Genomic DNA, 24,913 nt, shown 5'->3' with positions numbered 1-24,913 from the left:
GTTCTTAAAATTAATATCTGCAAACGTTAAAAAAATCAGCGTGTTTACGTAACCACAATCCAATTCATGCATACATAATCTTGGACAGAAGCCCACCATCAATATCAATTTTGTGTAACACTACTACTGAACCCCAACGTCACATAAAATTTTGCAAATAAATATTTGTCTATGTAGAGTATGGTTCAATAACAGCATTAACCGTACTGCGTTTTCAACAAGAAATAGCTTTAATTCACACCATAGCGACACTACAACTTAATCACACAGCAACCATAGTTGCTCCCTGTGTCCGCAAATTGGACAACAGAACCGCATCACACACACAGCTAGACATAAACTTTAAAAGCAACACTGAACACAGTATTGTATTCTGTGCAAAACAACTGAGAAACTATTAAATATTGACGTAAAACAAAAGCTTTATTGAACGTAATGCATCAAACTGTCAAAGGATGAAAAGTACAAAATAAAACTACAGATATATGACAGTAATGAGTCTGAGCGATCGCAAACACAGATGCGAAAATATTGTTGAGCATGACTATAGCTGACAGCTGCGACTTGCAGAGAAGGGTCGGCCAGCGGCGACAACATGTGGCGGAACTGACGTAAGAGGGATGCTTCCTCATAGCCGACTTCCGTTATCCAGCTGAAAGGGAACCAAACCGAATGCAGAGGAGTCAGGAAGGAATTATAATAAAGCAAAACAAGGAATGAAAGTAAAATAATCCAAACAAGAAGTACCCACCACGCTGGCACAGTGGTTTGGGCGCTCGGCTACAGTTTGAGCATGGCGGATTATCAGGCACGTCCTAAGCACATGCATTGGCAGGGGAGGGGCCAGGTGAGGCCAGCGCGCATGCGCAGGCGTCATCCGGTAATATGGTGTACGTCTTCGTTAGTACTTAGCCGCTGTGCTAAGAATCTTCGGTGTTGGTGGCCTGCGCTGTGAATTTGCCGGGAAAGGCTGCGTATAACCGATTTAGCTGTACAATTGGATGGTGTTAGTTTTCAGCGTCCTCTTACTGATCCCTGCCAAGCTCACGGTCCCATCGCTCACTATCTGCAGTCGTCGGGAACAGTCGAAATGCGAAAGGGGTAATTGAAACATAGAACCATTTCAATTTAACCCAGGAAGAAAAAAATTAAAGGTGCACTTAAGTCTCCTTACGTGCGGAAATGCGAAAAAATTTCGAGTTTTGTTGCCTCCTCTCTTACTTTGTAATGCAAATAGTCGTTGATTCTGATTAATAAATCTAATTGTAAAACTATTTATTATTGTTTATTAATGATTATTTGTTATTGTCAATACTTTATAATTATTTGACTAATTTATTACTCATTATGCGAATAATTTCATTATTATTTATATTTTTTGCTCAATTCTGGAGTAATTACTAGCAATTAACCATTTTCTCGAATTACTCGCGGCAATCAGTGAAAATAATTTTATTTTAATTAACTGATTTAGTAATTTGGTCGTTTACACTTTCCATTCAATCATCATTAATGATTACAAATCATAATTACTCTTACAGGATGACCGACAGTTTATGAGGACACGCTCTGTCCACAACAGCCCGTGGTGACACATCCTGTCCACGCCACTCACGATGCGAGAAATGCTTTCGCATTAAAATACATTCCCATCCTACCTTCGACGTCCCCGTCCAAGCGCTGGAGCATCTGACCAATATCGAGCATTATCTTCTCATAGAAGTCCAGCTGCTCTTCGCAGCGCTGCAAGCGATTGGAAGCACCTTCCCCATCGGCGGTCTCCTGCAACTGACCAATCAAGTCAGTGATATGTATCTCCATTTCTGCGGCCACACGACGGAGGTTGAGGAGTACCACGACCTCCTCTTGAAAGCGCTGGTCACGGCGCTCCACCAGCTCGACCTCCTCTTGAAAGCGCTGGTCACGGCGCTCCACCAGCTCGGCGTGGCAGTCGTGACCTTCGAGCTGGTCGGCGCGCATAATGCGCGCGCAGCCTCTCTCACACCGCACCAGCTTGCCTGGACAGAGCTCGAAGAAGTGCTGTATTATGGCGTCGACGGAGCGCAGGACGGCGCCACAATCGTTGCAGCGCTCCATGCCGGGATTAGCAACAGCTCTCCAACACCAACTGCGGCAGTGTAGGAAACGAAAGGCGTAGTAACTGTATCACTAGGTGGACGGCTCAACCACGCCGTGAAGGAAAGGAACAAGCAGGAAGCGGGAGTATGGGGAGGGAAAGAGGAGCTGCAGAAAGCGGGCTCTATAGGAAGCGAAAGGCGTAGTAACTGTATCACTAGGTGGACGGCTCAACCACGCCGTGAAGGAAAGGAACAAGCAGGAAGCGGGAGTATGGGGAGGGAAAGAGGAGCTGCAGAAAGCGGGCTCTATAGGAAGCGAAAGGCGTAGTAACTGTATCACTAGGTGGACGGCTCAACCACGCCGTGAAGGAAAGGAACAAGCAGGAAGCGGGAGTATGGGGAGGGAAAGAGGAGCTGCAGAAAGCGGGCTCTATAGGAAGCGAAAGGCGTAGTAACTGTATCACTAGGTGGACGGCTCAACCACGCCGTGAAGGAAAGGAACAAGCAAGAAGCGGGAGTATGGGGAGGGAAAGAGGAGCTGCAGAAAGCGGGCTCTATAGGAAGAGAAAGGCGTAGTAACTGTATCACTAGGTGGACGGCTCAACCACGCCGTGAAGGAAAGGAACAAGCAAGAAGCGGGAGTATGGGGAGGGAAAGAGGAGCTGCAGAAAGCGGGCTCTATAGGAAGCGAAAGGCGTAGTAACTGTATCACTAGGTGGACGGCTCAACCACGCCGTGAAGGAAAGGAACAAGCAAGAAGCGGGAGTATGGGGAGGGAAAGAGGAGCTGCAGAAAGCGGGCTCTATAGGAAGCGAAAGGCGTAGTAACTGTATCACTAGGTGGACGGCTCAACCACGCCGTGAAGGAAAGGAACAAGCAAGAAGCGGGAGTATGGGGAGGGAAAGAGGAGCTGCAGAAAGCGGGCTCTATAGGAAGCGAAAGGCGTAGTAACTGTATCACTAGGTGGACGGCTCAACCACGCCGTGAAGGAAAGGAACAAGCAAGAAGCGGGAGTATGGGGAGGGAAAGAGGAGCTGCAGAAAGCGGGCTCTATAGGAAGCGAAAGGCGTAGTAACTGTATCACTAGGTGGACGGCTCAACCACGCCGTGAAGGAAAGGAACAAGCAGGAAGCGGGAGTATGGGGAGGGAAAGAGGAGCTGCAGAAAGCGGGCTCTATAGGAAGCGAAAGGCGTAGTAACTGTATCACTAGGTGGACGGCTCAACCACGCCGTGAAGGAAAGGAACAAGCAGGAAGCGGGAGTATGGGGAGGGAAAGAGGAGCTGCAGAAAGCGGGCTCTATAGGAAGCGAAAGGCGTGGTAACTGTATCACTAGGTGGACGGCTCAACCACGCCGTGAAGGAAAGGAACAAGCAGGAAGCGGGAGTATGGGGAGGGAAAGAGGAGCTGCAGAAAGCGGGCTCTATAGGAAGCGAAAGGCGTAGTAACTGTATCACTAGGTGGACGGCTCAACCACGCCGTGAAGGAAAGGAACAAGCAGGAAGCGGGAGTAGGGGGAGGGAAAGAGGAGCTGCAGAAAGCGGGCTCCGAGTTGATTTCGACCACTTGGGTTTCTTTAACACTCGCTTAGATCAAGCAGCACACTCTAAACGCGAATACGCCTATATGGAAGCGAAAAGGGAGTAAACTGTCGTCTAGCGCACACCCTTTTATAAAAGGGAGTATGCGCTAGAAGACAGCTTACTCCCTTTTTACTCTTTTTTTATTTTAGAAAGCCGCCGTAGTGGCTCAGTGGTTACGGCGTTCGGCTGCTTACACGAAAGACGCGTGATCGATCCCAGCCACGGCGGTCGAATTTAGACGAAGGCGAAATTCTAGAGGCCCGTGTACTGTGCGACGTCAGTGCACGTTAAAGAACCCCAGGTGGTCGAAATTTCCGGAGCCCTTCACTATGGCGTCCCTCGTAGCCTTGAGTCGCTTTGGGACGTTAAATCCCCATAAACCAGCTTTCCTGTTTAGAGTGCACATGGCCATATTCTACAGGGAAATCTGTAATAGTAGCTTTGTACAGTTTACAGGGAAAGCTGTAATAGTAGCTTTGTACAGGTCATTTAGTAGAAGCAACTTATGGGGCACAACGGTTCCCCGTGTAAAATTTCCCCATGCAGCTGTCTCTACTTCCGTAAAATGAAAAAGAAAACCTGCGTCTTGGCTGTACATTGCTGCCACTTGTAAAAAAGCCCCGAACTACCGCCAATTCTCCAAGCCGATTCAACCGTGGAAACAGCATTAGTTACCTCTCGTTACTCAATATAATTCACTGCTGCGCGAAACTAACGGAATACAGCGCTTCCCGTAGCTCTGCAAGAGGCTTCGCTGTTTTAAGTAGGGCTGTTCGTTTTCAGGTAAAAGGCGATTCTACCCGATCCCGGCACCCCAAACATATTTATTAAAAATCGGGTTAAACCCAATTTCTACCCCAAAATGTCGCTTCGAGGGATTGTGCGTTTTCAAGGGCACACGGCCGAAGGCACCGTACAAAAATTAGCGGATTTGTTGTGCTTATTCCAGAAGTGTGTGTGTGTGTGTGTGTGTGTGTGTGTGTGTGTGTGTGTGTGTGTGTGTGTGTGTGTGTGTGTGTGTGTGTGTGTGTGTGTGTGTGTGTGTGTGTGTGTGTGTGTGTGTGTGTGTGTGTGTGTGTGTGTGTGTGTGTGTGTGTGTGTGTGTGTGTGTGTGTGTGTGTGTGTGTGTGTGTGTGTGTGTGTGTGTGTGTGTGTGTGTGTGTGTGTGTGTGTGTGTGTGTGTGTGTGTGTGTGTGTGTGTGTGTGTGTGTGTGTGTGTGTGTGTGTGTGTGTGTGTGTGTGTGTGTGTGTGTGTGTGTGTGTGTGTGTGTGTGTGTGTGTGTGTGTGTGTGTGTGTGTGTGTGTGTGTGTGTGTGTGTGTGTGTGTGTGTGTGTGTGTGTGTGTGTGTGTGTGTGTGTGTGTGTGTGTGTGTGTGTGTGTGTGTGTGTGTGTGTGTGTGTGTGTGTGTGTGTGTGTGTGTGTGTGTGTGTGTGTGTGTGTGTGTGTGTGTGTGTGTGTGTGTGTGTGTGTGTGTGTGTGTGTGTGTGTGTGTGTGTGTGTGTGTGTGTGTGTGTGTGTGTGTGTGTGTGTGTGTGTGTGTGTGTGTGTGTGTGTGTGTGTGTGTGTGTGTGTGTGTGTGTGTGTGTGTGTGTGTGTGTGTGTGTGTGTGTGTGTGTGTGTGTGTGTGTGTGTGTGTGTGTGTGTGTGTGTGTGTGTGTGTGTGTGTGTGTGTGTGTGTGTGTGTGTGTGTGTGTGTGTGTGTGTGTGTGTGTGTGTGTGTGTGTGTGTGTGCGTGCGTGCGTGCGTGCGTGCGTGTGTGCGCGTGCGTGCGTGCGTGCGTGCGCGTGCGTGCGTGCGTGTGTGTGTGTGTGTGTGTGTGTGTGTGTGTGTGTGTGTGTGTGTGTGTGTGTGTGTGTGTGTGTGTGTGTGTGTGCGTGTGCGTGCGTGTTTTTCGGCGGATGGGCTTGAACCTCTTTAACGACGTCCTATTCCTAGGCTCTTGCGAGCTCGGCATTGCTGCTGTGATGTTAAATTAGCACTTTGGCAATGAACAGAACAGGGCAGGTCATACACCGACACGGGAGTGTATTGAATGAAGTAACTGTACTATATGAGAGATAAAAAATCAGATTTTGTGAATAGCCTTTTGTGCAATCTGGCATTTTAATGTTGTTTCCGGAATAATGAGCAAAAATTAAGGCCTGTTATGTCCCGCGCAAAAGCAATCGCTTATAGAAAATCGTGTTTTCGTGCACAAATTGCCCGAGAAAGAACAAAAGCCGAATCACGAAAGCTTGTGCTTATGAAAAGCCCGATTTGCACCCGAATTCATGGTAACAAATATGGCCCAATCCCCCCCCCCTCCCCCCGAATTCAAAAAAAAAATTAAGACCAGAAAACTAAGGCCTTATGTATTAGGGATACATGTCCCGTCCGTGGAATCTTTCGGCTGCATTGTCGAGAGAAAATAAAGGGGAAGAAAGGTCGGGCAACGGTTACGGAAGCGGAAAAGGAAGGGGGAACGCTCTCTCCGGCCACATCGAATAGAAGTGGGGTCGGGGTGAGCAAAGAGCCTCTCCCCACTGGAAGCACGGCTCTCCCTTTCTCGTGGGGTCCACAGCTTCGCAGAGATCCCATTACGGTCTTTCCTTTTTGAAGGCCGCCCCAACCACCCGCTTCGACGTCCTCCGTTTCGTGACATCGGAACTTTGGGCCCGAGTATAGAACTCCTAGCAGCACGGGAGAGGGGTCTCGCTTCCCCCTGGAACGCGTGCTTCTCTGGCGAGCAGATGTGCCATGCTCCCCTCCACAGAGAGCTCGGCCTGAGGCTTTCCTCCGCCGGCTTCTTCCCTTTCTACCTTCCCCTCTTTTCTGTTTTTCTTTTCTGTCGCCTCCCCTCTGGTGTTTCTAACCGTGCGACGGCGGCAAGATACAAAGGAGGCACAAAAACGACGGGAGAACACAGCACTGGTGCGGGGAGATGCAATATCGGACGTCCCACGACCGGAGAAGGCCTCGTGTGAGCAGCGATAACCAGAGACGCGACGCCAAGCCACCCGAACAGCCCCTTCCACGCCCCCCGCTGCGCCATTACCTTTCTATTTTTCTTTTTTTTCTGTAGGACTCGTCTGCTTGGTCACGTAGTGTTATTCGCCTTGGCTGCGTGACAGCAAGGCAGGTCGGCTGCATTTTTTTCAAAAACGAGGTTATTTGTTTCTGATCTACCAAGTTGTAATGAAGTTGAAGGAGCCCGGCGATTACTTCGTTATAGCCGTAGCTTCGTTATAGCCAGTGTTTACCGAGGTTCCGAGGGGAATCGTCGATCCTTCGTTATATCCACTATTTCGTTATAAACGATTTCGTTATAACGAGGTCCGGCTGTCTTTCTTGTGTTGACTCGGTATCATTCACACATTGAAAATAAGACGAGGGGGTGGTTGAGATTGCAAAAAAAAAATGAATGCATATCCGTCCTTGTTTCTTATGTCTTCGCTTAGCATTGTTTCGTTTTTACCTCGTATATCAGGTTTCGTAGAAGCCATCGCCGTGAAGGTGTGCGGTCGCGTTCAGTCAGGACGAATATAAGTAGAACTTCGTTATAACGAAACGGCTTATAAATAAATAATGAATATAACGAAGGAATGGTGATTCCCCTTTGAAGCTCGTTCAACACGGGCTATAACGAAGCTGCGGCTATAACAAAGTAATCGCCGACCCTCCTTATATACATGTACACAGAGGAACGTAACTCTTGAGAGCGCTACTTGCTCGAAGTGGAACGCCTAAGAACGCGGGCAGTGTTTCTATTACAAGTACTGCCTTCTTTATGTTGTTTGGCCGCGAGCAGTAGGAAAAATGCCTACACTGATTCAGTGTTGAACAGCAAGCGGTGCGACAGCGGCTTTTTAACAAATTACAGTAAACATTTTTTCTTTTTCTTTTTTACCGACCAAGTTCGCTGTCCCGCTTAAACTCCATGGGCTGCCCAAACAGCGACCAAAAGCAGAGCTCGGGGCTCGTGCAAACATTCGCCTGAGATCGTTCCCTGTTACATGTCTCTTATTTATGTGTTCTTTATATCCAAATTCATTGTGCCATTTTTTTCTTTACACCGACGCAACACTGAAACAATGACGCGCATTTAACGAGCTCTGGCGACTAGGTGCCAAGCACTGCAGCCCATTTAACTTTTGCAGGGTGTGAGCTCTCGCATGACTCATGTGTTACGTGAACGACAGAAGACAAAAAAGGGGTGAGGGGAGTGGCGAGAAGGTTTGTTGTTTAGACAAAACAAGCCGCCACGCACTAGCCCAAACAGAGGCGTCTTTGCAGCCAAGCAACCAACGGCAGCCTGATCACCGTGTTGGCGCGACACGGTGATGAAAAGCCATAAATTCCGACCTGCTTGGCGGACAATCGGTGGGGGATTTGGGCGAAGGGATGAAGGGAAGGGAGGGGAGGGGGTTGATGCGGTGTTCTCTTTTCAAACACACCGGCCCATTTGTATTACAAAGGGACCGGCGGAGGACGCGTGTCGGCCGATGGCACGCCCACACCACCCCTCGCCCGCTGAGCTTTCTGTCTCCCTCCCCTTCTATAGGAACTGCCACGCTCGATGGTGACAATGCGTCTCTGTGCTTGCAGGGAACCAGAAACACTGCGCGGGCCTGCATCCTGTATAAGTGGAAAATTACACGCGGTCGTGAGCAGATCTCACCATTGGGTGTGAAGTTGCATCGTTTTCGTGTCGTTTTGGAATGGTTTGTAGCAGAGAGATGCCCTTCCCGATGTTTGTAAAGTAAGCGAGCATTGGCTACTGGGGGTCAAACGAAGTGAACACGCGTTGGGCTTTGAACTGCGTCTCAAGGTTCCGCCTCTGGTCTTCTAGAAGTCATCAGTTAAGCGACGCCTTTACCGGTAGTGCCCGTTGCTGGCTCTCTGCCCCAAGTGCCTCAACCTTCTTTCGTACATGCGAGAACTTCGCAATGTCCGGGATTTTTTTTCTTCATCTCTTCGGCGCCTGCGATGTGCAGAAGCTTCCGCGTGTTGTAGCTCAGCGCACGGTATTCTCTTTGCCAAAGGCTGACGGTGACCAGCTCCGAAAAAATTCAGTGCGGTGAGGCGATAGCTTTTAGCGCGGTGCTGCTGCTTGTGTCACTGATGTGTGGTACAGATGTTAATTAACTACACAATTGTTTGTGAATCTTAAATGCTAGAGACATGGAGGAAATTTGGGAGGCATCCATCTTATCTGATGCCTTTCTTCAAACATTCTTTATCTTCCTAGACAATGAGAACTACATATGCGCTGGCAGGAAGTAGAGTAGTCGTTAACACGCTCGGCTGCGGGACGGAATAATGGTGCACGCAGATTTTTTTTTCTTATCGAGCTGAAGAGTGTCACGGACGGACGGACGGACGGACGGACATCGCGAGTATGAGCCATTAAAGGCTTTCGCCTTAATACGCCGCTTCTATCAAGCGTGGGCGCTTGTCAATGCACTCGGCTCTTCCTTCACAAGCTCAGGCATGACGGCAACCCCGACTATTCCGTCTCTGCAATGGCATATAATCTATTTTCTAGTGCACGGCATTACTAGAAGACGGCGCTACAAGATCTCAGGGCCCGCATCAGTCAATAAAAGCAAACGCTGCCCTCCTGAGCTAAGTCGGGCTGTCTGAAATCGTCGTCGCATCAACGCTTCGCAGGACATCTACTCATGGGGGGGGGGGGGGGGGGGGGGATTTCCACTGCGCACGTTTCGTTCGTATGGGGAAAGAAACAGAAGGGAACCAAGGGGGACCTGGAGGGAACCCCGCACGACAAAGACCAACACCCTCTAAATTGCAAAGACCATGTCTCCCGTCTGTGGAACTTTCCCCACCACCGCCGACACAGCCCCCTACTTTCTTCTCACATATCCCAGGCCAGACGTCCCCATCCGCGACCTCCTCGCACGCATCTGTTGTTCCCCTCCTTTTTCCCCTTACCCTCTTCCTGTTCAGAGAACTTAGGGACCAGCACGTGGTAGGAGGGAAAAGGCGCCCCGTGTCAAGGTGGAGGCGGCGGCGGGACGCTTCTCCGCCGCCACACCAGCTGAACTCGCCCTCGTTCGGCTTTCCCGCGCCGCTATGAGTCACGAGAGAAAGACAGAGTTGCAGGGGCCGATCAAGGAAGAATGGGGGATCACAACCGACTGGTAGACGGGAAGGCTTCGGGTGGGAGCACCTAAAAAAAAAAAAAAACGCGTCCGCTGCCGTGGCTGCAAGCCCCTGTCTGATTCCTACTTTGGGATGCAAGGTACGGGGTGGTAAAAGCTTGTTTGTTCTTTAATTAAATGTTGGAGTGTTTCACAAAACACGTTAGCGTCCTTGGGCCACACCACCCCGCCTGCTTATTTTTCTTTGTTCCTCTTTCTCTCATACTTTTACTTCCTGTCTTCCCTCTTTCTCTTCTTTCTTTCTGGGTTTCCTCTTTCTTTTTGAATAATTTTATGCATTTTTCTAACGCGATAGCTTCAAAAAGGCTCATTGGGGAAAAAATGCGTTGGTCATAAAATTCGCCCATTGGCTAGGAGAAAGAAACGTCACCGGGCCGGATGTGACGTCACTTTCCGTAAAGGTACCAACAGCTTCTAATAACAGCGCATTGTCAGGACATATAATACAATATCGTGTACCTCTGAATTTCTCTTTTTCTTCCCTTGAAAACTTAATTGTCTCATTTTCCTTCTCTCGCGTTTTCAATTACATTACCTTCAGTTTCGCCAAATAAAGATCAAAAGAGAAAGAACGCAGTACTTAAACACAGTAGGTGCTTCTATTAAGTATGTTCGCAAAATTTTCCTTCCTCAGGTAATGGAATCAATTTTACAACGATATTACAACGCGTTTTACGCGCCCCACTGTTCCGCGAGATTTATACCGGAGCACTCCGGCCTTCGGAAGTGAAAAAAAAAAAAACTCTTATTCACAGCCTCTATGCATAACAAAGTCTCACTACTTATATATTTACACGATAGAAAACTGTTGCGTACCACCTGCGACACCAAATTTTAGTTGTGTCTTCTTTATTTAGAATGATGCGCAACAGGTTTGAAAATATGCACATGCCAAGCGGATTGCGCGAACCAGCGGCAAATATTTTATAATCGAAATTTTTTCTGTCATGCTTTTTTTGGTTTGTTTTAACAGCCGAACGACGGCCGTAACGTCAGCGGCAATTTGTGGTCGTGTGAGGCATAGAAAAACTGCAGTATGGTTGCTGCTTACTTCGTTTTAATTCGCATCAACTTTTACGCAAGCCTACCCAAGGGTTGCAGTCACATAAAATGAACAAGCGACGGTTATATCGCAGTTTCTACGGGACTTACGTGACCTCGATCGACTTGTACGTCACGCCCGTTGTTCGGTTGTTTAAACCGACACTGTAACAGCGCAGTAAAAATAATTATAATTTTTTCAGCTGGCTAGGGGAATTCCATGTCGTGATTCATGTGCACTATTGTTTTGCGCCACATTTTAAAGAAAGGAACATGCTGGCAATGATTTGGTGTCTATACTTCTTCAAGGAAAATCATATATCTGAATATTAAAACAATTTTTTTACGAGAAAAGCAAGCACTACCTTTCAATGTAATCACCCTCTTCACTTCAGGTAGACCTCTCCTGTATTCATTGAAGTCTCTTCTCCTCCTCCTCCTCCTCCTCCTCCTCCTCCTCCTCCTCCTCCTCCTCCTCCTCCTCTTCACTTCAGTATACTAATTTCACTTCACCTTCAGTTATTGGATGCCTCCAGATCCCGACCATGGCGGTCTCATCTCAATGGTGGTGAAATGCTAGAGGCCCGTGTACTATGCTGTGTCAGTGCAAGTTAAAGAATCCCAGGTGATGCAAATTATCCTGAGCCCTTCGATAGGGAAACCTTCATAATATATGAGTCGATTTGGACGTTAAACCCTATGAAACCAAAAGAGAATAGAACGAGACTTATTGCTACTGCAGTAACCTTGTTACTGCCTCTTTGATTGCATTGTCATCAGGAAATCGTTCCCACGCAGAACTTTCTTCACATTACGAAAGAAAAACTAATCACTGGGAGCCAGGTGTGGACTGCCGGGTGGATGCTTAAGCTCCATGATACGCATTTTCTGATTGAAGCTTCCGATTTGCGAGACATCCCAGTGAACATTGAAACTCTCCTGGATGTCCCATGAACGTCCTAAACGTCCACAGGACATCTAAGGGAGTTTCAGTTTCATTCTCATGGAGCTGCAATAAACCCGCCTACAACTTCACAGTGCTTCCCTTTGATTGCTTAACGTAATGCATTCATTACTGAGGCACAGCTGCCCTCAGTAAATGCTGTCTTGTGCACCATGCATTCTAAAAATAGAGCACCTTTAGAGCCTCTGTGTCGTGACGAGGAAGACACGACACAGACGAGCGCTCGTCTGTTCGTGTCTTCTTCGTAGTCCCTGTCAAAGTGCGCGCTGTTTTGTTTTAAAAAGAAATATATGGGTCCACCACCATGATCCGAAGGCTAAACAAGAGTCCACGTAAAAGAAACACAATAGTACACCGACTTCAAGAAATTTCGTGTGCAGCAGGCAGCTGGAAAGATCATGGCAACAGCTTTCTTTTTTTTTTTTTGAGGCTCTAAAGGTGCTCTATTTTTAGAATGCATGGCACACAGGACAGCATTTACTGAGGGCAGCTATGCCTCAGTAATGAATGCAATACGTCTCCTGCCACATCTAAATTTTCTGAATTAATGCTGGCGATATGATTTTTTTTGTTTATTCAGGCGTCAAGATCAGTGGCACCCACTGCCTTAGACCATATCATTAAACCATTATGGATGATGACGGAATCCGTGCCCATTGAAATGCCTATTTCATAAGATATAAATCATTACTATAGCCCATTGATATTTTGAAATCATAGCTTCCACTTTACACCCTATTTCATCTGCAGATTCTTCGACATGTCGCACTGAAATAGGGTTAACTTCAATACTTTACTTAAAGGAGTATAGACACCTAATTTTGGTTTCATGTTTTCTTCTCTATAATGATGCGGAAGACACTACTACGCATGAATCAGCATGTGACGTTCGCCTACGACAGCTAAATAATTTATAATTGAATTTTTTCTGTCGTGCTGTTTCGGTTTCAACAGCCGAACGATGACTGTGGCGTCAGAGAGTACTTCTGTGTCACGTGAGGCGTGGAAAAATGTCCATATAATCGCTGCTTCATATATTTAATTTACTGCAGTGCTGAAGCCAGCCTTCCTCAAGAGCTGAAATGACAATGAATGAGGACGCAGCGATTATATTGCAGTTTTTTCACGTCTCACGTGGCCTGTAAGTACAAGTTGACGCCACAGTCCTCATTCGGCTGTTGATACCGAAACCGAAATAGAACGAGAAAGAAATGCGATTATAAATTATTTAGTGGTCTTAGAATAATACCAGGGGGTAATCCATTTATAATCATGCCTTACGCATCATTACAAACAAAAAAGAACACGCACCCGAAATTTAGGCGTCTATACCACTGATCAGTGGTCTATACTCCTTTAATGTGTATTACGCTATCACAAATGACGCATTCTCGACAATACTTGCTCCTCGGCCGACATTGCATCGCATATCGTTGTTAGCCAAATCATATACGCGGCGGTTCATATTTAGGACATACCACAACGAAAACGGGAAACGATATGACAACTTCGACAACGGATACCATAAGAATGTTCAGCCCAAGCAGTTTGATTCTGAGTCGTACTGCAGTAAGACCCTCGGGAAACTAAGCTCCGGAAGTGTGAATCTGAGCGTTTCTCCCACCCTTGACAGCTACAGAACGCTGGTGATGCGTATCGTGTCTCACTGCAGGGTTTAGAACCAAACGCTGTGGGCTGTACGTATTTTTGAAAGAGGTTGGACATATAAAAAAACATATATATTATGCACATTAAGCCATTGTCCCGTCTTCGATCTCCAAGTTAACAGGACCCCTGTCCTTCCGTCTTCCAATCTATCAGGCTACATCCTATTACTACTCCTTTTCCCGTCAAAACTTTCCTGTATCCAGCAATTAACCGCCTGTGTCTTGGCCACTCCCCCTTAGTGGGCACGTGCCAGCAACGTCTGAGACCTTCCTTCCTTCCAAGCTCACGGGTCGACAGAGGACACTGTAAGCCTAATTCTTTCACGTTGTTGGATCTAAACCAGTTTGTAGCAGTGCTTTTTTTTCTTTAATTCTCGGATACCTGAGTTTCCTAAACTACTGAATTAACATTTTGTTGCACAAGCGCTTTTTTTTTCTCGGTACATGGCTCAAGTTTCGTGAGATACTGAATCGTTGATATTTCAAGTACAGATCATGGTCGTGCAGTTAAGCCTTTTTCCCCCTAGTGACAGCATTCATTTTGGCGTATAAAGTAGTAATTACATATATAAGTACACGCTGCATTCCGGAAGGAAGTCCAGCAAGGTCCGGTGGTGGGGCCCCGAGATCCAGCCTAATTCGCATAACGGTCAATTTAATTGCACTGACGTATTTTTCATCACGTATTTTTTCATCATTTCGGAAATGTTAACCTATCGGCTCACGTAAATTGGATTTCAACGCTATGCTTTTCATTTGACCTCAGCCGGCTTTTGTGCATTAAAAGATGTCATTTCACCGCTGTCATACGGTTATAAGCTTACCGAAATGAAGGGATTTCTTCAAGAGGGTAAAAAGTTGAACAGAACACAAGCGTCTCTGCCTACGCCGTTGTCTTTGCTCAACGACGGTACCCACTCGATTTCGAAAGCAGACGACGTAAATCGTAGTCTGTACATTTGCAACAAAACAACATAAAACTGAAGATAAAAATAAATTATAATATTACCTAGTAATTTTATTATTGTAACTCATCAGATTATTGTTAAAAGTTAAAGTTGCTTGTAAATCTATTTACGAAGCTACGGCTTTCGCACAACTGCAGCCTCTAGCAACATGGCGGCGTTCGTAGCATTACTGAAGAGAGGATCTCTCCGTACTATTTATCGGTTTAAAACAGTGAATGAAAGTCACGACGCCCTGAAGGTAAGGGGCAAAATATCCTTCCGTTATTCGTTTCTTTCTGTATGCGCTACTTATCTGAATATTTTTCCCGCTAACAGCTGTGCGTGGCATGTGTCCTCCCTTGAGCAATGACCTTAGAGGTTCATATCAGTGTCCTGAATTCGCTTTTACTGGCGCCAAAATATTCACTGCTTTCTATGACAACTTAAAACATAAATATCTGGCTCAGTGATCTTTTGTTCTCTTATTACAATCGAGTTGTGCTGCGCGATTAAACGGCCTGAAAAATTTCTTTGGTTAGCGAACGTCCTTGCTGTCTCGTTTGCGCGGTGCAAAAGCTGTTTATAGTGAAAGTCCGGAGCTGGAGAGAGGCGACTTTTTGGATCTTACATTCTAAACAGTACACGTGCGCGCGTCTTCTTAATAGACTAGCCAAACAGTCGGAATCGCAAAGCTAGGCGTGCATGTAATCCACCTACTGGTTTCGAAGGCTGATCAATACGGCATTCGGCATCAACTTGTAGCCATGCTTATTGTATTTCCGCTTCATTTTTGCGCATAGAAACGTTGTATCGCTCTCATTCACTTTCTCTCAGCCCTTCATTGTCTCCCTGTTTGTACGTAGAATATTTAACGCCTGCCTTTAATTCTTTGCACCGGAATTGAGAATTTAAGGGAAGTGAATCCTCTCATTTAACTCAGCAGTCATTTTTATCACCACAGTAAAGCAGGATTTTTTTTTTTTTGCCTTGTCGCCTAGTCTTCTTATGATGCAGCTGAGCAAACCATTTAAATACCAGCTGAAAATTCTTTTAGAAGCGTAACTCCGTGTTGTTTGTCCTTCAAGAATTGTGTATTCTTCTTCACTGTGAATGATGATGCCGCATGTTATTCTGTGCCAAGTTCTCCTTGTCCCTTCCAAATGGGTAGTATTTCTATAGTCGGATACAACTGAAGAACGAAGCGGCAAATGCCCCTCAAAGGAGCACCTATAACCAGTGACTTCAACCGATTCTCTCCTCTCCTTATTGGTGATCCCCTTGTTCAGGCTAGCATGAAATCACAGGTAGCGGCAGATGAATGGGGAATAACCTCGACTTAATCAGGTTAACCACGACGTCATGAAAATCAGTCGACGCTGTTGGCTGGAGGGCCTCCTTTGAGGGGTATCTGCCATTTTGTTCTTGAATTGTATCCTACTGTAGAGGTGTTCACTGCAGGACAGCATTTCTGTCATTTCACACACAGCACAAAAGTGGATTTGCTTGTTAACCGGAGAAGCAAAAATAACGGCACAATAAGGGAGCTTAGGTACTGATATCTCAGTGGTTGTGAGGAAATCTCGTCCTGCAAACTTAACCTGACCTTTGCTACAGCGTCTCTTCTGCCCTTGAGGTATGGTGACACCTTTTAGTGTCCTCGCAAGTTATTTCAGATGTTTTCCAGACAAACAGGGTGACATGTTTTTCACTCTTTTGCAGAAGAATGTTTAAGCTACTGAAATTTGCCTGCAATTTGTATTTATTTATTTATTTATTTCTCTAGAAACCCACAGTGCCAATGGGGGGGGGTGGAAGGTAGAATAAGGAATACGTAAGTTATTACCTCTGGCCATAGGCAGAGTTGAAAAAAGTATGCAGTGCAAGGAGAAACAAAAAAAAACGCCAAAATGTTTAGACATTCACTTTAACGAAATTGAAGAGAAGGCATCATGTGATCTAATACATACAACAGCACTCGGCAATCTGTTCCATTCCCTAACGGTCTTTGTAAAAAAAAAGACTTCTAAACAATTAAGTTTTCGTCGAGAATTCACAAACTTTAATATCACAGTCAACATGATTGGATTCGCTAATAAGTTGTTGCACATATTTCTTGCGCTTAGTACGAGCACGTGACTGATACATCAAAATCTTGAGGCACAATTTCTTTCGGTGCATGTCGAGGAATTCTTCATTCAGTGCTTCTTTTGTATGTGACACACTGTACTCAGCCCCACGTGTGCCAGATACAAAATGAGAGGCAAGGTTCTACACCCTCTTATCTTTATCGCTTGCTATCAGAGGATCCTAAACCGTAACTGCGTATCCGGGAGCCGACGTAACGTAAGCCTTGTAAAGAATGTCCCAATATGATAAAGGAAAAGTCCTAGCATTTCGGCTAAACAATTCCGCCGTTTTACAAGCTTTAGCAGAAACATAATCGACGTGACTATGTCAGTTCAACTCAGGAGTGAAATAAACACCTAAATATTTAAATTCGAATGCCTGGACCATTGTTATGTAATAGCGTATGAGTGCACACCTGGATTTTTCTTTTTTTTTTTTGTAAATTTCATATGAACAGTTTTGGACAAATTCAAATTCATATTTCACTTACCACACCACTCTGAGATTCTCTGCAAGTCTTGAGATATTTCAGGTTCGCGATGACAAGTGACCGCTTTATAGAGGATGTAGTCATCTGCAAATAACCGCATTTGAGACTCTATTCCGGCTCTAATGACATTCACATAAAACAAGAACAGTAGTGACCCCAACACTAAGCCCTGGAGAACACCGGACATAACTTCCACCATCAGAGACGGCACATTATTTACTACCACCAACTACCCCTGTAAACTTAGGTAATCCCTTACCTATGAAATTGCTTGAGGGCTGATTGTAACAGGCCATTTTTTTCCTTTAGTAATCAATGCGCCACAGTGTTAGAGGGCTCTTTGAAGTCCAAAAACACGCAGTTCGTTGTCAGAAGCCTGTCCAGTGTCTCCGCTGGGCCGTGTGCAAATTCAGTCAACTGCATGGTGGAAACAGGCCTCTCCTAAAACCATGCTGATGCAGAATAAACAATGAATGTGCATCCGTATGTTCGACATTGCTGGCATATAACAGAATGTTAGCTTAACAGAATGCTGCTGTATTTTCTTGCTTTCTTTTATTCATTTTTCTTCGGCAGTTGTGGTGCTAGTAGTATTGTGTAACAGTGAATTTATAGTTTATGAAAGGTCCTGTAATAATAAATGGTTGCAGAATAAAGGGTATTCACGTATGTCACAGTATGCAGCATTCTGTTGTTTTAGCACCGTGTAAAGCCTAGTTGTTGCCAAGAAAATTTCATGCCTGTCTGCACATACAGTTTCCACAAAATTGTGCACGGTGCTATTTTTGGCAACACTAATCGTTCTCACATATAAAAGGAGATAAAAAGCAGTAAACTGGGCCGTTGCCTTATCAAAATGCTTCAAAGTACATTAGAATGATTGCAGGAATGCACTGTGAGAGCATTGCAGTGATCACTGAACCGAAGTGCCGCTGGTGTGCACATCGCCACACTAACCTTCCTGCTGTTGCTTTGCTGTGACAGTTGCGCAAACTGCACCACTGTCAGAGTGGAAATAAAGTGCAATGGGGCTGGTAACGTCACATGCAGTTTTGGCACATAAGGTTTCTTTATTTGAAGCCAGTATGCTTGAATAGGTAGAGTGCGGTGTAAATGGAGTGTACTGTGAGATTGAAGTACAGTGGCTTGCAACAGTGTGTAATTTGAGAGGTCTGTCATGTCTGTCAATGATCCTTGCAATGCCACTTTTGCACCATTATACGATGCGTCTGAGTTTCTAATACCCTGGACGCCAGTGCACTTAGATCCCGGACCACCATGCTTTGTTCCCTTTGATATGATCCAACTGTTGGTGTTTGTGCATCTTAAACCTGTTTATACAACTGTCATCGCTGGCGCTTGGCCTGCACTATCAAAGTTGTTCGTAAAAGACGCTACCCTCACCCTCATATTGCTTGGACGTAAGCATTGTTCCTGCTGAGCAGTTGAGATGAGCGGTTTTATGAAATAGCGGCTGGCACCTCAATCAATCAGTCAAGCATTCCACTGTTGAGAAAACCAAGCAGTTATTCGGCAGAGGCTTGTGCCTATTAAAAAACATTCTGCATTGTTCCTGCTGAGCAGGTGAGATGAGCGGTTTTATGAAATAGCGGCTGGCACCTCAATCAATCAGTCAAGCATTCCACTGGTGAGAAAACCAAGCAGTTATTCGGCAGAGGCTTGTGCCCATTAAAAAAAAAATTCAGCAGAGACACTTAAGACTGCTTACGTGTGGGAATGAGAAAGCATTACTGTCCCTGGGTGCACTGAAACCCACCCACACACGTACGCGTATATGACACCACCCAGAATGCTGTACAGCGAAGGCTTTCATCTCAGTTTTGATACAAAAGTCTAGGAAGTCATACAATTGAAGGTGCCTATGTCGTCGGTTCGAATCCCTGTCGCAAGCTAGCCCTCAACTTGATGAGCACATATAAGCTATATGGAACAAGAAGTCTTACGACACCACCCAAAAGACTGTACCACAAACGGTTGCATCATAATTTTAGTACAAATGTCGGGAAAACTCACGTCACATGGAGGTCACTGAGTTGCGAGTATATACAGACGAATGACATGTATAGGATTGTCTTAAGTGGCGGTGCTCGGCTTGCTGCGTGTGTCATACGGCTGCTTGATGACGTCACCTTATTTTTCTTACCATCGCTGGGATTTTCTATACCATCTGCAAATACACACACACCGCATGGCGCCGGCTATTCTTGTAATGGAACTAGTAATGCTTTTGCATTAAAACTGTTTGGTTGTCGTCAGTACCGCAATTCAAGCTCAGTACCTCCTCCATAAAAGGCAGGTGCAGTACCACTAGACCATTGCTATGGTATGCAGTGATGTCAAGGTATAATAAACGTGTGGCAGGTAACGTTGAAAAGTGATTTTTTTTTCACTCTCTTATGGTTTCTGCAGATTGCTGTTGCTGGATAGGAATTCAAACATGATTGATCTGAGGTGAACAGTGTACATATTACAGTTCAAAGCACTTTTTTTGCATCTGTGTAGGATTTACAGCCTTTCATTTCATGGTGCTTTGATTAAAAGTTACTTGCTTAACTGCACAAATTTGCTCAAATGACAACTGTGTGAGAAGTCCACTGGCTAAACAAAAAGCATGGTGCAAAAAATAACGAATAGCATTTTGTCCTTCTACTGTGCCTCATAGGAGTATCTGTCTTCATGCTAATATGTTTTTTTCTACATATTGCTGCCCTTCTTCCATCTTTCACAGATTCAACAGCTGCGACATTTGACCTCATGCACAAGTAAGACCTTTGGTTGAGATATTTTTGAAATGAACATGTAATATGTCGTAGTGTCAAATTTATGTCACAAAGTTGGACTGAATTTGAAACCAGGTGCTGCTTACACATGTCTAAAATTTGTAACACCTACGAATCTAGTCTTTCATGAGCAGGTTTATGTTGCATGTAGGATATGTTTGTGCCATGTAAAGTTGGTATGGTAAAATGCGCAAAAATGACTAGTGCAGACTTTATGCTAATGAAGCCTATGCATCTCTGCTTTCATTAAAGGATTAGAATGTTTTTGAAGTCTTCATTATGCTTGTATTTGGGTGCTAGCAGTACACATAACAGGTAGCATTGATTCAAAGCGTTTCATACCATTTCATTTGTCCTGACTAGTGGAAATAGAAAAACAAATCTTTGGTCAAAGAAAGCATGTCCTTCAAGTAACAGCTTGTTAGAACGTGCCATACTCCTAGTTGCACTACACATTCTTGGTTTTTCACGGCACGGTTTTGTGTTTCAGAAGTGCTGCTCACGTACGAAATGCTCGGGGTAGTTTTATTGCTGAATATGCTAACACTTAAAAGGGGCATTGAGGATAGTTGCATCAAATTCTTAGTGAAATCGTGTAGCTTTTAGCGGCTCTGCTGGCAGCTGTTTGCTATTAAAAAAAATAAATAGCATTGTATTTATTGCTGAGAAATTTGAAGTTAAAGTTTGAATATTTTTTTCCTGCTGCTCTGATTCAAACTCTTGACTGTGGTGATGTCGAGAGTATTATGGACTCCTTGATCAGTGCCTGAAATTTTTAATAGCCCAAGTACTGGGTGTAGCCTCAGTGATTCATAACAAAGAACAGCACTTGAAGTTGTCATTTTTTTTTTTTTCAAAGGTGGAACATGCGATGCGACACAAGCGCCAACAGTAAGGAATTGATCAAAAGTAGCCTGAGCTGTTCCCAATGAACACGAGCTTGGTGCTGCCATTCAGAACATAGAATCTTGCACAGGCGGGTAGCATGACTAGTTGTGGGGCTGGAAGCTACCAAACAAGTAGAACAGTTCAGGGGGTAGTATTTTGCGACAAATTCAGAAACCGAGTAGTCTCACCTTGCAAGACGCCATTGCAACAAAGGGTACCGCATGGCAGGGATCAATAAGAGACAATGAAAGGGTATCCGTTTAACTAGAACATACTCGAATAAGATGTCCTGTCGGACTAGTCCTTGTGTTGCTACGGGCTGCTGAAAAAAACAATGCAATACCAAATACCTGAACAGCTTTTCTTATTGAAGTCTTCGCAGTTTGCTTAGGAAAACTGCCTGGGCAGTGATATCTCTTTCCCAGATTTTTGGTCTTTTCTAGCTTAGAGAAACTCTGCTTTCAGGAAAAGAAGCTTGTTTGCCCTTAAGGTAACATTGTCTTAAAATACTTTGAGGATCGAGAAGGCCAGGTATTGTTGACTGGCCACTTCAAAAAAAAAAATGTAATCAGAAAAAAGCATACCGCCATGGTCGCGTTATGGTGGGTCGCACCATGTCAACAGGTAGATGTGAAGATTTGCATTGACTCAGTGATAGGAATCTATATTTTCGCCTATGGAGCAAAAAAAAATGCCATCCTATACATACTGTTTGAAGTGGCCTTGTAGTTACAACATCGGCTCTCGAGGGAATTTGCATCAGTGCTTAGATTCCTGCTGGAGTTGAGGACTTGATTTTCTATTACTGCTGTATGTGATAGTGCAGTGGGTCGTGCTTAGTGCTTTTCATTTCCAGTTGAAACCCATCTTCACATGGTTCTCATAGTTTAACCTGATTACTGCAGGGAAATGTCTACTGAAGACACCTTATTTTGTCAGTATAAAACACTGGAGGCATCATCTAGAAACTAACAAATGTCACATACCTTTTCCTGCACGTTTTCAGTTAGCTGATGATGATTTGAAAACTTTGTTTAGTGCTTGTTATCTATGGCAGTGATTACTCTGTGGATAAGTACGAACATTATGTCTTAGAAGCAAGTAGACAGAACACATGCACTCATGGGATGTTTTGTTGGCATTGTTGTATTGATGCTGCCCACGCTAAAAAGGTCATTTGCAAGGTTGTTGGTTGTTTAAAATAGCCGCTATGATATTTAAACAGACATTGAGGATAACAAGAGTCAAAATCTGGGCCAGTTGGTACACATTCAAGAAGCAACCAGTCAAGTAGACGAAGGACGAGAGAAAGGGGGATACTACGCAATCCAGTTTTTGTTCTCTGTGAAAATCGATTCTACAGTCCTTTCTGGGCACGTTGACGTTTGTGTGTAGGCAAAAGACGCATTTATTGCTGAGAAAATTACATTTAGAAATTCTCCCACCACTCAACTTTAACTCGGGACATCTGCGCTGAAAAGGACTCCGTGGTCGTTGTTTTGAAGTAAATGGCGATGTAGACTCTAGGGTCAACATAAAAAAAAAAAAAAAACTGTCGACACATCGCACTTTACTTGCAAAATCATCCGGTGATAGCAACACCTGTATTTCATTTTTTGGTCTTTTCTAGGTTATAAAAGCTCCGATTTCAGTGAAAGTAGCATCTTTATCGTTAGAATGTGGCTAGTGATCTGTCAATACAGGCGAACTTCGATGGAGACCACTTTCTTTGTGCAAGCTGCCATTTCTAAGTTGTTTATGGAACTATTGCACAAAAATTGATTAAAATATGCTCCAAACAAAAAGGTGCTCATATAGTCACTTATTTTTGCGGAAAAAAACCCAAAGTAGCCTGAATTCTGGAAATTTTTTATGAGTAGCCCCATTTCAAGTTCAAGTTTGAATTTAAAAAAATATCACCCTATTTGTGCCTCATGAATTCTGAATAAGTAAATAAATAAATAAATAAAACCTGAAAACGAAGGGCCCTACTTATGATCTAGTTCTTGATTCTGGCAGTTTGCATTTCCTGACTGAATAAGCTGCATGTTTATCTCTATTGAAGATGCTACTCATAATGCCATTTGACAAACCGTATGTTAAATTCAAGCCTGCAGAAACCCTGCCTCATGACTGCAACCTCTTCATCCAGATCATCAATGCACTACATGCCTTCCTTGTTTTGGGAGCATCAGTCACTATCCATGGTCATGAGAAACAGATGTGTCATCACCTGTTGAGAGAGAATGTCTAGCTGGCAGCTCTAAGGATGTGTGTTGGTACTGCAACTGTGAAAATAAGCCCTGTGGTCACAGTATGTAAAATTGAATTTTTGCTGAAGTGTTGCTGTTTAGTTGCGGCGACCATTCTCACATGGCAGCGGCTTGTGTAGGGATTGGCTCAGGCCTTTCTGAAGTAACATGAGCAAATAATTTGGCTTTATTTTAGCACCTATATCCTTTTTAGCTCTGTAGCTGTCTGCAGTTTATTCTTGAATTTGGCTGTTGTAGCTCTTGCAATGTAGTACGAAAGCATTAATTCACGGAGTCAAACCCAACCAAGAATCTTGTGGCGTCCCTGACGTTGAGGTTGCAGAAGTAAAATAAATATTTCCGTGACTGTGTTTTGAACCCGCGGTGGCGCAAACAGATCAGCTTCGCTGGCCACTGCACGAGAGCACTACTATGCTATCGCAACAGACGGTCACATTGCGTGTTAAACTGCAACACACTCTCTCACTGTGCATTCCTCATACTCGTCTTCATCAACTTCCATCTGCGGCGCGAACAGATCATATCAGCTTAACCCGAATCTAATACCGTCACCAGACATTCCAATGACCCAACGAAGCCCAACCAGGGTAAACACATCCTTTCGCGTGTCTGCATGGGTTAGCTGCGTTAAAACCTTACCGCTTTTCTTTTTGCAACATAGAGGGGTGCATGGCTTCATTGTTGAATATTGAATCTTAATGTTAAATTTTGTTTTTTGTGGTCATGCTTCCTCCATGTCTCACTTTTGTGTTGTCATCCAGAGTAACTGTGTGAAGGGTGCATCTAATGTCAGCACAGGCAGTACTAGCATTACATGCCAGGTGCTTGAGTAGCATTGCAGTGTGTAACATGTGTACCAATGTATTTCCAATAGTGTTATTAGTTGTGTCTTATTGCTTGTAATATTTCTCCATGTACGCCTATGAAAAGTGAGCTTGATTGTGTCCAATGAGGATGTCTAGAACATATGTATAAGTGATCTCAGCTTTTAATCCAGACACCTATAACTGTTTGATGAGAAGCTGTATGTTAGCGCCCTTCAACCTGTCAAATGTAGGGGCAGCAACCTTCGTCAAGCTGCTAAGCAGCAGCTCTTTGTTGCTTGCCCTCGCATTTTTGTACTCGTGTAAAAAATCGTGAAATAAATTGAATTGAATTGAATAGTTGGAGCACTTGAACCCTGTATCAGGAAGACAATGTAATGCCTTTGATGTTAAGTTTCTGCAGCATCATATGTACTCACACGTTTGAATAATTAGTTACTGTAATGCTAAACGAAAAGCATCTGTAGTTCTAGGCAGGAGGCACCTTAGTCAACGGTAATAATTTATTGCTTGAACGCAACATGCAGCAAAATGTAAAGAGACACAAAGTAGACAAAAGTAGAATGGAATACTAGTTGAGAGCTCCATTTGCACAAGAGAAGCTACCAGTGCTTTATGAAAATGTGCACGGACGTTCCAGTTAAGCCACTACATTCGAATCTGCCAACCTTCGCTGTTAAGAGCGTCAAGTGCACCTGCAATAAAGAGCAGCCACTCATATCAGCGGACTCGGGGCTCGCCGCAGACAATGAAACAAGCTGCAGCCATATTTCCAAGATAAGGATCGGAAGACCAGATTCCAGTTGCTATCTGCATTATCACTTGCGTCATAGTCAGTGGGTGGATTGCGTCAAGCTCTAACTCGCAAGAGGATCGAGCCGTTGCGCACTTTCTTGCCACTTCTCCCACGTACTGAAATGTCGGTACAGGTTAAAAGATCTCAGGTGGCTGATATTAATTCAGAGGCACCGCTGTGGTATGCTTTGCTAATGCACAGTTTTACTTTGGTGCATAAAAACTTGTCTACTATTAATATCTTCAGTTTTATTGTTTGTGATGCGAAGTAGCA

General features: G+C 44.7%; 2 protein-coding genes across 3 annotated transcripts in view; one reads left to right on the top strand and one right to left on the bottom strand.

Moving 5' to 3' along the window:
• Nucleotides 1-227: 227 nt before the first annotated feature.
• LOC144135458 (uncharacterized) lies at nt 228-14,404 on the bottom strand. Of its 2 annotated transcripts, none has more exons than XM_077668119.1 (4): nt 14,319-14,404; nt 1,903-2,128; nt 1,659-1,860; nt 228-652 (listed from the first exon to the last, which is right to left on the bottom strand). In XM_077668119.1, the coding sequence occupies exons 2-4, from the start codon at nt 2,095-2,097 to the stop codon at nt 645-647; spliced, it is 405 nt and encodes a 134-aa protein (XP_077524245.1). In that variant the 5' UTR covers nt 2,098-2,128; nt 14,319-14,404; the 3' UTR covers nt 228-644. The 2 variants fall into 2 exon arrangements, with proteins under 2 accessions (XP_077524245.1, XP_077524246.1); XM_077668120.1 differs by having other exon boundaries at nt 1,659-1,782.
• A 190-nt stretch (nt 14,405-14,594) lies between these two features.
• Nucleotides 14,595-24,913, top strand: part of LOC144133296 (dihydrolipoyllysine-residue succinyltransferase component of 2-oxoglutarate dehydrogenase complex, mitochondrial) — a 49,785-nt gene continuing 39,466 nt past the window's right edge. The window contains exons 1-2 of the mRNA XM_077666281.1: nt 14,595-14,700; nt 19,808-19,841. Of these exons, the coding sequence (XP_077522407.1) occupies nt 14,611-14,700; nt 19,808-19,841 (124 nt within the window). The 5' untranslated portion in view covers nt 14,595-14,610. The remainder of the gene's footprint in view (nt 14,701-19,807; nt 19,842-24,913) is intronic.

The sequence above is a fragment of the Amblyomma americanum genome, chromosome 5 (assembly GCF_052857255.1).
Source record: "Amblyomma americanum isolate KBUSLIRL-KWMA chromosome 5, ASM5285725v1, whole genome shotgun sequence".
Taxonomy (NCBI): domain Eukaryota; kingdom Metazoa; phylum Arthropoda; class Arachnida; order Ixodida; family Ixodidae; genus Amblyomma; species Amblyomma americanum.
Note: the sequence above shows the minus strand (reverse complement) of the source record. Positions and strands in the feature narration are given on the sequence as shown.

What these genes read in the sequence shown, in the direction of transcription:
- LOC144135458 (XM_077668119.1), bottom strand. Translation starts at nt 2,097, where the DNA reads ATGGAGCGCTGCAACGATTGTGGCGCCGTCCTGCGCTCCGTCGACGCC. An exon ending in ACCAGCGCTTTCAAGAGGAG is followed by an intron (nt 1,861 to 1,902) that starts GTCGAGCTGGTG and finishes TTTCAAGAGGAG; the next exon opens with GTCGTGGTACTCCTCAACCT.